Source organism: Ascaphus truei, chromosome 5, assembly GCF_040206685.1.
Source record: "Ascaphus truei isolate aAscTru1 chromosome 5, aAscTru1.hap1, whole genome shotgun sequence".
NCBI classification, from domain to species: domain Eukaryota; kingdom Metazoa; phylum Chordata; class Amphibia; order Anura; family Ascaphidae; genus Ascaphus; species Ascaphus truei.
The window spans coordinates 172480059-172496357 of record NC_134487.1 but is presented as its reverse complement, the minus strand read 5'-3'; the positions used below and the strand labels follow the sequence as shown (position 1 = coordinate 172496357).

At 42.3% G+C, this 16299-nt stretch overlaps 1 protein-coding gene and 1 long non-coding RNA gene across 3 annotated transcripts in view; one reads left to right on the top strand and one right to left on the bottom strand.

The window, feature by feature from the left end:
- The window catches only part of LOC142495595 (leucine-rich repeat transmembrane neuronal protein 4-like), a 493265-nt gene that overhangs the window by 461762 nt on the left and 15204 nt on the right, over window positions 1-16299 (top strand). The window contains exon 3 of one of the 2 annotated variants that reach the window (XM_075601281.1): window positions 1737-1820. The exons of the other annotated variant lie outside the window; for it this stretch is intronic. Coding sequence (XP_075457396.1) covers window positions 1737-1781 — 45 coding nt within the window. The 3' untranslated portion in view covers window positions 1782-1820. The remainder of the gene's footprint in view (window positions 1-1736; window positions 1821-16299) is intronic. 2 annotated transcript variants of the gene reach the window in all.
- Window positions 3802-8103, bottom strand: LOC142494498 (uncharacterized). Its single transcript, XR_012801488.1, has 3 exons — window positions 7893-8103; window positions 5278-5438; window positions 3802-4148 (listed from the first exon to the last, which is right to left on the bottom strand). It is a non-coding gene; the product is annotated as an uncharacterized LOC142494498 (long non-coding RNA).

The following is a 16299-nucleotide window of genomic DNA, read 5'->3' as shown; positions in this document are numbered from 1 at the left end:
CCTATTGATGCTCTCCAAATGGATCCAATTTACATTCCGGTATATTGATCAAAAAGAGCTTGATAAATTGATGGAGAGAGACACAAGATGAAACGGATGCCATCTGCATCAATTTTGCTCCAAAAATGCCTTGATACATACCCCCTTAGAAGTAACTGTGTAATACATATTGGTAGGTTGCCTGGAGTGTAAAATAACCTTTGAAAAATATTAAAATAGGTTTCGTAGTTGCCAACATTCATATTCAGGGAATATTCCCATCCCTACCACGTACTAAACCTTTCTGTCCCTTTATCCGGCATGCAGAGAAACTGACATTTCCTGGAGACACAACAAGGTCAAAAAGAAGCAGGAACTCCGACATTCAAAGAATTATATATCTAAAATCACACAATCTTTGGCCCTTGTTCAGTATGCTATTAAGATGCCTTCCCAGTGCTGGAAAAGAGTTCAGCTCCATTTCAAATTATTAGGACTAAAATGCTCTCCAGTACAGCACAGACTGCTTCACGACATTTTGAATAGGGAGCCTTATGTCTCACGCCTACATTGTTCCAACCTTTGATAGCTTCTGCCCCTCCAGCGATCATGTGACCACTCTCTGAAGCGATCATGTGATAGCTCCGGCACTGATGGAACAGAAGGTGAGGAGTCATCACCCTTCTGTCCGACATCGGGTCCTGAGCTCCGTAGAAGGGCAGGATGCAATTTCCCCTGAGAGAACAAGCATTTTTTTGAGGGGGACATAGTTACTAAATCATGGTGCACCTACGGTTCCAGAACTCATGACATAGCTACGTACAAGGGCAATCAAAGGGTTAAACATACAGTTTTTAAACTGCAGGCATACACATTTTGGGTGTACATGCAACACGAGCATATTAGGGAGACAATAACTGATGCACAGATGTTTAGAAATGGATTCTTAATCTCTGTCCTTCTGTAACACCATAGCTTCCAGTGGAGTGCTTCAAAAACACTCGCAGCAAAACTCTTAACTCTTTTACTGCCGCAGCAGCCAGCGCCGCAGACGTTTCTACTGCAAACGGGTTCATCCCGCCCTTTAACTTGCACTACAAATTTCCTGCAAAACATTGGAGATACTGAATATAGTGCCAGAGAGGTCATGAAGCACTGCTATACCAATATTTATCTGGGATTGAGTTTGGGGACACCAGCTTTATCTCCCTGTGCCTCAGCTTGCCAACCTGTGATTGAGTAACATTATATGCATTTGTTTACTCATAGAGAACAAGAAATGTGTTCTCAACAGATTAACCCCAGTGGTGCCTGCATGGATGTCCCTGAAGTAGAAGCTTTGGACATTAATGTGCTATATGAATGCAAATTAATACAATTCTCCATCATCATCCAGCCAGGTATCAAAGCTGTGAAGCAATCTTCACTGTGCTAGTGTGCTGGAGAAAAATGTTAGTCCTGTTCATCTGAGTGAATCGGAAGGATTCTCCAGTATGGTTTATTGAATAGGGGCCAATATCTGAGCATTACATTTGACTCCTCTCACAATTGTGCCCTGTTTAAATCATGCTAGGAAAGGCCCCTTCCCCATGTCACTCTGCAGCTAAAAGTGTAATGCATGCCCTCATCCTCCCCCACCTTAACTATTGTAATCTTATGCTAACTAGTCATCTGAAGTTAATTTGTGTTAATATGGCATCTATGGTTATTATTTAAAGACTGGATGGTATTCTGAAGCCCCTGTTTTCTGTCCGCAGGCCAGGTACAGTCAGGTCTCCACAGTGCAAGCCTCCCTTTGCTGACTCAAACCCTGAGCTGAGCTGAGACCACATTCCTAGGAGGTGAGAGGTATTTCAGTCATCACATCAGTTAGCACCTGAATATCACAGCCAAGCATGCAACTTGTTTACCCATAGGACCTCAGCTATTGACCTTTCTCTTTCACTGCTTGAGGGGACATGCTTCTCATAACCACACCCTCCAGTATTCAGGTCCATGTGTCTTACACAAAGGGAGACAAAGTGATTTGCCCAAGAGATGCCATTGTATACCAAACCGGGGGTTCCTTAAACTTTTGCTGTCAAAGGGATATACATAGATACCATAAGCGGTGCTATTCCATAAGACACATTACAGCCCATTCACTTGAATTACACAAAAACATGACAGTGGGATTCAAACTTTGTTTTCCAAGTCCAGACCCAGTACACCACTGGGCTTCCTCTCCCAAAATATTTCCCACGTCCGCAAGCATGGAACCTCGGAGGTCCAGAGTCACAAAGGATGCTAAGCTTCAGCATGTCCTAACTCCCATTAATTGGAATACCAGTTAGGTCATGCTAAAGCTTAGCACCCTTTAGTGAATATGGGCCAGAGTGAGTTTGTGTTCAGGTTTTATTAAGAGTTTTTTTTTTTGTTGCTTAGTTCATCAAATTAAATTCTTGTTCATAGCATCTTCAAATTTCTTCCGAGTTGACTAGGTGAAGTATTGTATTGTATTGTATGTCTTTATTTATATAGCGTCATTAATGTATATAGCGCTTCACAGCAGTAATACATGGGGTAATCATATAAATAACAAATAATATAAATAACAAGTCATGGGAATAAGTGCTTTAGACATAAAAGTAACATTAAGGAATAGGAGTCCCTGCCCCGAGGAGCTTACAGTCTAATTGGTAGGTAGGGAGAACGTACAGAGACAGTAGGAGGGAGTTCTGGTAAGTGCGTCTGCAGGGGGCCAAGCTTTATGTATCATGTGTTCAGAATATCCACAGTGCAGAATAAAGCAGTAGTAATATGAGTAAATGTAAACAATCAAAACTGTGTTCAATGGGCAAAGTGCTTTAGACTTGACATTTAAACATAGTAAGAAAACAATAATTTCAAGTGTTCATTTGACACATACTGCATGGTGCAGTTATTTCCCCCCAGAATTGCCCCATATTTGCCTAGATATATAAACCCCTTTGTTTCTTGAGGGGCATCATAGTGCATTGTAATCCTGTGTCAGTAAAGTAGTTCAAAACTGGCTGTGCATGACAGCAGAGAAATACACATTGCAGCTACGGTGATGTCCTATGATTATATTTACTAGACGCTACGTTTGTTTGGCTCGATTTTACTCTCCCACGATGCCCTGGTGCAGTAAAACTGTCTAGTCTATTTAGCATTTCCCCTATTAATACCGGCCATATCATTAAAGGCTCATTTCGCCGCCGCCTGAAGACGCAGCAAGCTTAAGTTACAGATTAGACCTGTGAAGGTGAAATACATGGGAGCGCATATTTCTTAACGAAACCTGATTTTTCATCTGGCGCTGAAGAATGTGTACAAGAAGCCTCTGCTACCCAATTTAGAAGTTAATAGGCTCGGGTCTGTTTTCTGTATAGGAAGACTTCATCTTGTCATATAAACGCTTGAGCTAGTATGAATAGCAGATGAGAGAGAGAGGTTCATTTATACGCTCATACGCCATGTACATACATACTCCATACCCGGCTCCTTTTTCTTACTGTAGAGCAAAGGAGTTAAAAAGGAAGTCTCACTTAGAAAGCAATCAAAAAAATAAATAAACAACGTAATCTTCCCTAGATTTAATTACCTTTTTAAAATGAAAACGTCTTTGTGCCTTGTGAAAATGAAGGTTTTCCTTGAAATGTTGAACACCATAATTCACTCTCTCTCCTGTCACTTGTTCTTAAAACTTTGCTGGTTGACTAATGTTGTGACCTCACAATTACTTCTTGCAGGAGAAGAAAAGAAGTAATCAAGTGACTGAAGCTGACACTTTAGTCTTTTGAAAGCTTTTATTCCTCATACAGAAAGTCATAGTAACCTTGAAGGTTTTTTTTTTTTTACATAGGAAACATGCGTAAAAACATATTTGAGTGTATTTATTTACCTAACTTTTTAAAAACCACCACTGAACCCACATAACATTGCACCCAATAAACATAGCATTGCCAATTGCATACTTTGGTTCAATGTCGGGGTTTCAGTCGTTTAAAGATTCAGTTCCTCTTCGCGGCAAATAAATCACTGTGCCAGATCCGCTGCCAATTTCAATGGCTTTTAGTGTTTAACCCCTCGAGTGCCAAAAGATCACTGCTCTTCCGGATTTCATGGGATCACTTGGTGGAACATTCACTTGATCACGGCAAATGACCCTAGGATGTGAGCGGAAATAAAGTATACTTCAATTATGCTCCGATCGCGTTAACACCTCCATTGATGTAGATAAAGCTACCTTTCCCCTAATAAATAAAATAAATGCATAGAGTGACATCGCATGTACATCACAGCACCACTAGGGTGCCAGCCCTCATGACGTGCAGGGTATATCTTTGGGAAGTCAAAGGGATAAAGCAAAATGTTAAATATTTCAACTACTGTATAGTACACCATTCATTTTTAGGGGCGGACATCTAACTCGGATAGCAATGCAGCAACAACTGCGAAATGCCAAAGAGCCTTTAGAAAATTCCCCCAAATCCTCAATATAGATTAGAGACACAAGTACAGTAGGATTTCCCAACTGGTAATGTGAGCAGGAGGAAAAAGTAAAGACAATTAGTCAGAGATCACATTTTTTTGTAACTGCTGCTTTAACGTTTATTCCCCCCCCCCCCCCCAAGCATAGTGGTTCCTATTACCTCAAAAGCAGACATATAGCTGTTGTTTTTTTTTTTTATTATGACTTCTCTCATACCTGTCTTAAAATGCAGGACTGATAACCAGTAGCAGTTACAGGCATATATGACTCTGTTGAGACACAGAGATGTGAGTGGGTGGCAACGATTGCTAGGGTATAGGTTTCTTCTGAGAATACTCAAAATTAAAGTCTGCTCTCATTTGAAACCAAAGCGTCCCTTGCTGATATTCCTTTCCAGGAGCATACCACAGCTTTCATAAATATCTTTAGTGGAATGGGATTACATCTGCCTCTGGAGAGACAAAAAATAAAAGAAAGGAATGGAAGCATCACATTTTTCAATCTCCTATAACACTTGGATGAGTTTTGAACATGTTCATAGGTGCGTGTTGCAGTAAGTGATGTCATCAGAGCCTGAGCCAATCACAGCTCAGACAGGATAATTTCCGAGCATGTAACAGTTTTAACTCTTTCAACTCTGGCTTGAATGGTTGTGGCACCCTGCAGGAGGATGGCGAGTTTGCCTTCCAAGATTTAAAACAGCCTTTCAATTAGCGAGACAACCTTCCAATGAGTGACGCTGCCTTCTCAGTGATATTGCCCTCCAATAAATACAGTATGACCTCCATCTGAGTGAGACTTACCTTAGGTTAAGTAGGACTGCCTTCTAATAAATGCGATTACCTTCCAGCGAGTGGGACTTCCTTCCAATGAATCAGGTTGCCTTTCCATGAGTGATGCGGTCTTCTGTGGAGCGACACTGCTTTCCAAAGAATGGCACAGCCTTTTATTGAGTGACGACCTTCTATTAAGGGATATTGCATTTTAATTTGTGGCACAAGCTTCTAATGCCACCTTCCAATAAGTGATATGGTCTTCCATTAAGTGACGCTGCCTTTCAATAGAAGATACCAGATCACGACCCTGGGCCACACACTGTGCCTTCACACAAGTCCCTTTGTGTCTTTGTCACTCAAACAACATTCTGTTTTGAAATTAATCCTTATTGTATCCCTCATCCCAATACATTTTCCTTCTAGAAACCCTTACTGACCTGTGGATTTGTTTCACTAAATTAGGACACATCTGTTTTTTAACCAGCCTTATCTCTAGGCACCGCATACATGTCACGCTTCCCATGCTCTTGACTATTATTGTTTTCTATTCTCTGAAGTAGAGGCAATGCAAAAAGACACTGTATAAAATTGGTAGTGTAGGAACCTGCTGATAGGGTGTGCTGTGACGTGGTTGCAGGCTTCAAGTGTATTTGCCAAACGATTTAACTAAATTACCCATATTTACAGTATGAGAAGAAAAAACATATAGAAATGAACTAAATAATTTGTCATATTATATGTGTATTGGGGCTTCTTTGTTACTGCTGTATATTTGAGGTCACTATCCCAGTGGAACTCCAATTGACACAAACAAATATATACCAGTACATATATAATGCTGTGGGCCTGGGTTTTTAGCTTGCTAAGATTGTGTATGTCTAATTAAAAATAGGGAAACTAGCACACTTTAGCTATACTACCAGATTACCCCTTGGGCCAATATACTGCTTTGTTCCTCCAACCTTTTGGGTATTAAAAATGGCCTTCTGCTGGTGCACCAATTAATGAGTGGATCATCTCCTTGACAGTGCTCACAAGTGTAAAAATAGCAGCATATTTACAAAAGAAAGGGAATTCAATTGGAGTTTCTCCTTTTGATTAATCTGAAGCAGTGATTTATGCACTAGTTTTGCCAAGTTTTACAGCCATGAGATTTTCGTAAATAACCACTTTCATTGGAAGGAATTGCTGATTTCATTTTTTTGATGAGGCCCCCCTCTACTATTTGGAAGGAGCAACTGCAAATCTGGCTCCTGCTGTTGTTGGCACCTCATACAGTACCACCTCACAAGGGGATTTTCAAAAGGCTGACGGAAACCCTTAGTGTAATCACAGGTCAGTTGCAAATCCTACCACAAACAAGTCAGGGAGCTTACTTAGTTGGCTTTCTTCAGCTAAGATGTTTAGCCAGTTTCAGCATAAATACTTTAAATCCCCTTATTATGTAATTGTGTGTGTTCTGCCAAAGTGGAATGGACAATACGGCCAGTGTGTTTTTTCTTCTTCTGTTTTCATTTTTAAAGACATCTCTTTATTTCGTGGTTGAAGTGGGAGGCCGAGGTACGTAGCTGATGCCAGTGCTACAGTATGTGCCCTTGTATGACTTACTGTAAAACACACTTTTCCTTTGTCATTCCTTCCAGCATGATCAAATGTTTCACTGTGAACCCCTCTAATCGTTTTCTGCTCTTGAGACGTTGGCGTTAAATTATTTTTTTTTGGGGGGGGGGCAATATTCAAAATGGCAACCACGGTAAACTTTGTGTTAGATCTAAATTATTACTCTACCCCGATCTCATAAATGTAAATTGACTGTCTTTGATATGTGGTGGTCGCTAATAAAAGCAATATGTATGATTGTAGGAGAAGAATGCAGAGGTATAACCAGGGAGACATATATTGGGGAAAATAAACCATGGCTTTTTATTCAGCCCGTAGCTTCAAACAGATTTAAGGCAGCATACAAATAAACAAGTAAAACAGGCCTACCCCTTTGTAAGGGCTGACTCGCACTTCACAGTCCCTATCTGCAGGGCTGGGAGGATAGGCCTCATGTCAACCTCTGACCCCAAAGTCCAAAGAGGTGCCTGACATCAGGGTGCTCTTTCCCACAATCCAGGATCTAGGTTGGTGTTCCAGGGGTAATAAATATTTATTTTTTAACAGTTAGTATTCCTGTCCCAATAATAATATATTCATAATCACTATATGATGTTTCTTCTTGGTCCCTAAACAAAGGTAGTGAAACTCAAAATGTATAGTATCTAGAAAGCAAGAAAAAACTTTTTGGGCCATTTTGTAAATCTGTGTGTGTCCTTTCATGCACAATGTGAATGTCTAATTTACAAAAGATTTAAAAATATGGGACAGTTTTTCACAAGTCTCTATTCTTTAGCTTTAGGAGGCTCAACCTAAAAGTTTTTTTTATCTTGAATTATTAACCACAACTCTGGTTTCCGAGTAGGAGTAAAAAAGAAATAAATATTGGCAGTGTTGAATAACAGCTACAGACAGATTTCGAGTGCAGTGTCCATAGAGAAATGTCTATATTCCTTCCCGATGGCAGCCCTCTGATGCCATTAAAGCAGCGTTCACTTTTAGCTGTGGTCAAAACCAACTTTTCAGATGAAATACTTCCTTACCTTTCATCTTGTCATTTCCAATGGAAGGATTTATATGGGAGATTGAAAAAGCTCAGCTGAAATAAAAGAATAGATTGTGAATTACTGTGGAACACACATAAATGGCTAACTCCTATATCTTCCTCCAGCTGCCAAGAAATTCTGCAGTCACTTAAGTTGCACTAACTATATTTATTGCTATGTTCTGTCAGTCAGCAAATAAGAAGCTGGACTGAAGGAAACTTGGGAGGATGGCAGGAATCACGAGAGACTTGTATAACAAAAGATTCTGGGCAGCAAACAGATTCTGAGCGGTAAATTTATGGGATAATTACATTTGTAACAATAATAATGTAATTTTCTTTGTTTTTGATCTAAGGTGAATACACCGGGGTCCAGCGGCACCAACGTGCCAGTGGACCTCCAGTACTTCTGAGTCATATGCTCGCTCCAGGAAACATCACATGATGTGACTGGTGCCCAAATGCCAGGAACAGAAGAGGAAGGGGCGCCACTTCTGTCTCTGTTGGGTTGGCCACTCCGACAGAGCAGCCAACCCGATCACCGCTATGAAAACGAGCAAGTGCCTATGATGTATGACATAAGGGTCATGCTGTACCAGATACGTCATAAGGCCACTCTAAACACGAAACACTCCTTTCCTTTGCAATTCCTGGCAGCTTTCCCTTGCTGCTGTCAAAAATCTCTCCTCACAGGTTTTGCGATCTCTAAAAAGGTTTCATTTTCCTAAGGAAAACAAGCAGAATATTATTCCCCAGCTTAGGTTAAGAGATTTCTCAGAGAATTAGTCTGACATTTCATATTCAAAATAGTAAATGATAACAAAAGATTTCCAAATAGGTCCCAGCTGAAATGGAGGAAATTACAATCTAGAATTATGGTCTACAATTTATCTTTCCCCTGCTGGAGAAATGTTTTTGTGTCTCTTTTACTTTCCTTCTTTTTTTTTTAAACGGCAAATAAGAATTACAGTAACAGGGACACAACGGCTGCTGGGAAGCTGCTATCTGTGCAAAACAATCACATACAGAATCTTGGAGACAAATATATTTAGTGTAAGGGGAGGGAAACTTGAAAGCAAGGAACAGGTTGCATCGTTGCATAGAAGATGAGGTTGAAAAAAGACCTATGTCCATCAAGTTTAATTTCTGATAAATGTAGATGACAGATACTTATCAGATTAGGCTAGAAGAAGGGTCTGCACATGTTGCTGGCTCCTGTTGCACTCTAGTGGTTGCATTTTACTGTACAATCGTAGCTCCTACACGCGTGAACTCAAGTTGCTTGTAACCAGTCCATGAACTCTGCAATGCCCAGTCATAGTGCTCCATTCAGCAAAGATTCCCTCGTGCTACCGTATACATCTCAAGAACTTACAGAGATGAAGCACTCTGGCTCTGTCTTTTGTAATGGATTCAGTCTAAGCCTGTTTCCCCATCCCAGGATAGTTCCTGGGGGCCTAAGCAGATTAAACTGTGAGTTTTGCCAAATGCAAATCACTTAAAAACAGAGTGCAGTTTGATGCAGTAAAAAATGGGCGTTGCCACTGTAATCCTTAAAAATTACCTACAGTACGCAGAAAACACCTAATTTGATGTACTTTCTCTAAAAATAGATTCTTTTTGCATTGTTGATGGATGATTATTCACTAGGTCAAAAAGGACTTGACTTGTGGATGGTTATGATATGGGAGATGTGTCAATATTGTTCTTAGCAAAAATTAGATTGGCAGTTTTTTTGGGGGAGGGGGGGGAAGGGAAAGAGATTCTTGGCTCCTTATTGTCTAGACTACTACTGTATGTACAGGGCAGTATGAATTGGCCATGGCAAAGCATTATTGATAGCCATTTAACACACCACTGCTTCCTCAATGTTCCAGGTTAACACAGACCGCTCAGCTCTCACCTCGCTGCACTGCGCTGCTCCTGAAATCTCCTTCTCTCCTGAAGTTAAATGCTTGCTTTTTATCCCCGATAACTTTTTGCATCACAGGATTACATTTTTGCTAAACAGAAGTTTAGAAAATGCAGCACCGTCTACAGTCGATTCATCCCATGCTCTGCTGCCTCAAAGACTGCTCAGGCGTGTGTGGAACGGATGGATGATAACTTTCACTTTAAAGCTCTGCTTTTCCCAGTGCTACAATGTTTACAGTTACTTCATTTTATTCCTTTGACTTCTTTCTTTTTTTGGCAGCTTTTTAACCGCTTCAGTTATGGAGGGTTTAGCAAAGCCTAAAAAGGCCAATATCGCTTTCATTTGTTTAGAAGAGAAAATGTGTTACATTCGTCTGTTTCTTAAAAGTGAATAAGATTAGTTCCACCTTTTACATTTGCAATAGGTTGTATCAAGCAGGGTCAGACGGGTCCATTGGGGAACCAACAATGGACAAAACAAATACAACAATTCAACGGTAGTTCAGAAGACTAACAAGCAGTCATGTAACCAAAATATATTACATTTAAATCCTCCAAAGCTTTTGTTTACCATTGAAATGTTAACTGTTTGCAAATGTATTTACCAATGCTTATACAGTACTTGTCTGTCCCCCCCATCGTCCCCCCCCCCAAACCATGAAGCCCAATAAATAGGTCTATGCCCTTTGTTCACTTTAGTCCTAAGAGGGACTCTGCCATTAAGCAAGCTTGAGACCAGGACTAGAGTGGACCAGAAACAGAGATGCAGCACTTATGTTAGCAGTGAGAATGGGGAACCATCTGTTCTGTATCGGCCTCAGACAGGCAGTATGTCTTGCCCATCCAGTTTTACTTACTAGTGCAGGATCAGGACCAGGTTAGAGTTGAGGTGTGCAGCAGAGCCTTGCTGGCTCTCTGGGAAGCACTGATCTAACAATGTTTAAAGAAAACCCCTTGTCCTGGGTTCTCCCTCTGTCTTGGTGATGGGCAACACTGGCAGGAAGAGGAGGAGACGGGGAGCGGCTTTCAGGGGCTGCCAGTTATGTGAGGAAAGAGACGTGATGACTGGGTACACGCTCAAAACCTTAGGCTGCGGTCCCAGTCACTGCTACAGCGCACACCTCGGTGTGCGCTGTGCGTGTAAGCACCGCCCCTCAATGGGGAAGGGCCCAGTACGCAGCTTCACGCTGAAGGTGCAGCCGCACTGTACTGCAAGGTTTTTTAAACTTAATGAAATTGACTTTAAAACTTGCGACGGAGGCATGGCCACGCCCCCACTGGCGGTTCACCCAATGAGGGCGAACCAGCCGCGTGACATGATGGCCACGCCCCCGCAAATCCCCGACCACGCCCCCTCCTGTCGCAAGCTCCCTCTCTCCTGGAGACCGCAGATCGCGGTTAGCGCTGTGCACGCGCCACTCCCCCCCCGCCAGGTGCGCGTGTCACAGTCATGACTGGGACCGCAGCCTTAGGCTGCGGCCAGGCAGGGAGTGGGCGTGCTGGCGCTCGTGCACTGCACCCTTCACGGCCGCGCTAGCTCATCTGGAGGCGCGGCCACGACGTCACGGAGCTTCCGCAGACACTTGCTCACGCTGGCCACACACATTGCCTCAATGTGTTTCAGAGCGGCCAGCATGAGCGCGCCCGCCCGCTCAGCGCCACCCTGTCCGAGGCCTTAGCCTGCCACACATTGCTCATACTGAATGGGTAAAATACAAGGGGGACTGATGTGAGATGCAGGTGGGGGGAGAGTGATGTGACATGCAGGTGGGGGGAGAGTGATGTGACATGCAGGTGGGGGGAGAGTGATGTGACATGCAGGTGGGGGGAGAGTGATGTGACATGCAGGTGGGGGGAGAGTGATGTGACATGCAGGTGGGGGGAGAGTGATGTGACATGCAGGTGGGGGGAGAGTGATGTGACATGCAGGTGGGGGGAGAGTGATGTGACATGCAGGTGGGGGGAGAGTGATGTGACATGCAGGTGGGGGGAGAGTGATGTGACATGCAGGTGGGGGAGAGTGATGTGACATGCAGGGGGAGAGATGATGATGATGATGATGATGATGATGATGATGATGATGATGATGATGATGATGATGATGATGATGATGATGATGATGATGATGATGATGATGATGATGATGATGATGATGATGATGATGATGATGATGATGATGATGATTTAACCCGTATGGCCCAATTTTTTTTAATATGTATTGGGATGGTGGGGGTCTTTTAAAAATGTATTGGGGTGGTGGGGGTCTTTTTAAAATGTATTGGGGCAGCGGGGGCATTATTAATATGTATTGGCGGGGGCGGGTATGTTTAGTATGTATTGCGGGGTGGGGTTACATGTATTTAGGGGGGATTAAGTGAGAGTGGGATAATTGATGGAAGGTAGGGGGGGTGAGGAAAAGAGGGAGTAAGAGTGAGACGGTTGGGAGATAAAAACATGCGAGGCGGGAAGGGGGCTCATGTGTGAGACGTACAGTAGGGGAGAGAAATACATGGGCAGAGAGGGTGGGAAATAGAGGGGGCCCTTGAGGTGTGTAATTAACCTAATATGTATCAGCCAGATAGGGGTCCCCCGAGATTTTTCGAAAAACTTCAAGGGTTCCTCCAACAAAAAAAGGTTGGAAATCAGTGATGTAGAGGAGCACAAAAACCCTGTTAAATCCCACATTTGGTTACTTTATTATAAGGATGCATTATGAGATGGCTTTTTTGTAAGGGCGAGTTCTCTTAACCCTCTGGATGCTTGTGGTGCAGCTGCAGAGTGATGTATGTACTAAGTCAGCGGTGCGCAAACTGAGGGGTGCAACCCCCACTGGGCGCAGGGTTTACAGAGGCCCCGCGCGCTTCCCGAAGTCACTTAAATGAAGTGCCGGGGGAGCTGCAGGGCCTCTCTAAACCTAACTTACCTTGGCTCCCTTACCTTCTGACACGCGTCGCTATGGCAACGTGACGTCATGATGCTGGAGCCGACGCCGGAGCGGAGGCGAGGGGACCACCTGCAGGGGGGTGCAGGGACAAAAGTTTGCGCCCCCCTGTACTAAGCTATCCAAAGTATAAAGCAGGATTCATCAAGCTCTGATGCAGGTATCGCACCCTGACCCGCCATGAATTCCATTTCAAGTCAACGTCCGTTAATGTCGGATCTGGGTGCCATACCCCAACCGTATCACAGCTTAGTGAATCCGGACAAAGTATAGCCTGGCACTAAGAGCTTCCTATCTGAGCAACACTCAGATCCCTCTGAGAAAATTGTATTGAAAATGAACCCTTTTGTTGCCAGAGGGGTCAACAATGCATGGTAGCATAATGTTGCTGGCCCCTCTGGCAGCGAAGGGGTTACACAATAGAAAGCACTCCAACGATAGTCTTCTGCTTCCTTACTAGTCAAATACTGCATATGTGTGTGTTTGTTTAAACCCTATTCTGGCACTTCTGCTATTCACTGCAGGGCTCTTTAGCAAAGAGAAAACGAGGGAGAGAGAAATGTTGGAATGTTTTTGTCATCCTCACAAGCTGTTTTTGCAGTGACCTCCATGGCTGTGTGCAACAAAAATCCATAGGTATACCCTTCCTGACACTCCTAACAGGCAGTCTCCTTTCACGGGCTTTTGTCTTTGTAAACAATGTTGCCGTGCAGCTACAAATTACATACAATTACCCAGACATTTCAGCGATGCTGGTGAATGTCACGTAACTCAGAGAAGGTTTTTCTGTGCGGCAAAGTATAATGAAAATTTTCTGCCAAGAATGATCAGAGCCTGTGGAAGTGCCACTTTAAAGATGATTGGTAAGACCTCTACTGAAAAAAGATTGCTACTGCTTTCAACTGGATTATTTTTTTTTTTTTAAATAGATCTGGCACAACATATACATAACCATACACGTGTATATATAACAATTCTAACAATAGAAGTGAAGAAAAATAGATTGAAGATGGTTACACTTCACTATGGTCAAGAAATCAATAGAGATGATGTGAGATTACGAGTCAGATTTACTAAAACCATTAAAAAAAAAAAACTAATGGCAGGAGCCGAGCCAGGACTTCTGCTTCATTTAGAAATTAAAACATTACCTGCATTATAAATCAAACATTAGAGACGGCAGTGAGGGGGTTAATTGTCTGAATGCTTTTTACTTTAAAGTAAATAGCGATACCACGTTTGAGTACATTCACATGCACATTCAGACTGGTCCGCAAACCTGCCTGTCCCCAATATCTCTTAGCAAACAATGCTTCCACTGCTGCCAGGGATTCTGGGTAGTGACATGCGACTGAACACTCAGTGAGTCACCTTTTGCTTCTTTTCCATTTTAACATGGACCCCTCATTTTAAAGCCACAATCCCTGCATTTTGAAACCCGGCAAGGGAGCCAGGGGAGTTCCTGGAGCACAACCACACTATTTTCAGCTACCACCGTTTCCTGAGATACTTACAGCAAAAGGTACCAGCGTTACTTCTAGAGATGGGTAAATGTGTCAAAATTCGGCCCGCACATTCTTCGCAGCATTTTTGACAAAATTCGATTTAAATTTTCAACCTTGAGTTTGCCATGTGCAAAAAAAAAGAGCAGCTAGGATTGCCGCTTTGATTGCTCCTCAATCTTTCACTTTTGCATACACACACTGTAGGTTTATACAATGGTCTATAATCTAAATCTAAACTATTTATCTTCACAAGCCCATGACGAAGTGCAGGGAAGATTTTGCATGGTTAATTAGCAGGCTAATGCACCATTAAAGGTTTTTCTTAATCCCATTGCTCATTTATTGGTGTGGTCTGTGTCACTTACTCAATTTCACATGGAGTCTGCAAAAGTATTGATTGAATTAATTAACCCTTTGACTGTATGTGCATGCAAAGGAAGCCAGAAACGCATCTTGTTCAACTGGATATTTTCTTCTGGCACATGTAATGTATATGGGCTTCTGCTTTCTAAGACCCTTGTTCAGTATGCAGTGAAGATGACTCTGTGTCAGAGAAGCCTTTGATCCCAATTAAAATGAATGTAACTTCCCTGACAGGGAGAAAAGCAACTTTACAGCCTGAGGAGACTCTCAAGGTGGTAGGAAGTATTCTTAACTAGAGATGAGCGACCTTTTCATGTGCAGACGTCACCAATTTGTATTCAGCAAAAAAGTTTGGTTCGATACAGAAGTTTGCGACAAGTCTGCTTAATGCTAAACATTCACTGGGCATTGCATGTTCAATTAATTTAGATCATTTTCACTTTAAAAAATTTGCCAATTTGGAACAATTTGAGCCAATTTACTAGATTTTTTTGCGAGTTTTACTAACTTCATTTTTTTTAAATCAAAATAGCGCAACAACGTGGCAGGTTCACACATCTCTGTTAACAACATCAACTACTGCTCTAAGAAAGCTTCAACTTTCACAGTTACTGGTTAGTGTAAGGCCAAGGGCATGGTCAGCGCTTACCCTCTGAGCCGCGCTCACGCTTACCCGTGAGCCCCTGCAGCCGCAATGAGAGCGGCTTTAGCAGGGGCTCGCCCACGCTTCTTGCAGGCGTGCGGAGGCGGAGGAGACAGTCAGATTTAAATTTGCGCACTGAGGGGAGCGGAGGGACGGTCACGTGAGCGGTTTGCCCAATGAGGGCAAACCAGCTCCGTGATGTCACTGGCCCGTCCCCAGACACGCCTCCGCACGGCTGAAGTCTCTATGGACTCAGCCTTAGGGACACAGGATTTTCTTTCTTGTTATCAGGTCAATCTGTGATAACATAACTTCCGGAAAAAGACATATCCTGAAGTTTGTGCTACAGTTATATTGACCAGATTTTCAAAAGTAGACAATCGGGACACATGAAAATATTATTTATAAAAGAAATTACGTCACTTTCAAATAAATATTATAATGTTTCTATTAGCTTCCCCATGTATGCTATATTATTGATTTTATTTCAATTTGGCAACATACTGTAACACAAACTCTCGACTGTAGCAAAATGACGGTGTGATTTATATTAATAAATTGTTTCATTAAATAATCTAATCTAAATAAACATGCAGTGTCTATTTTTCCGGTTTTAAGGATTTTTAAGTGAGTCCAAACAGGGGAAAGCTACTGGGATGTTTAATTAAAATCTGGGACTGTTCCAGCTAAACCGGAACATATGGTGAACCTAGCTACAGTGTCACTGTGTAATAGCTGTTTGTGTGAATATACGGAAACAATATTTTGACAAGGTGGTTTGCATCGATATAGCAAATTAAACGTACAGTATTTTTGTTTTCTTTTTAATTGCACATATTTGGATTAAAGAGAGAAAAGGTATTATTTTGTATGAAAAGAAAGAGTACCCTTTTTTTTAATGGTACAATGTAACATCACAAGTAAATGTGTTTCTCAAAATACATCATGCACCTTACAGCAGCAATCACGCCTACTCGGTTCTCCTCCCCACCATTCGAATTGTGTTATAAAAAAGAAAAGATAGGGAGAATTGGCAGGA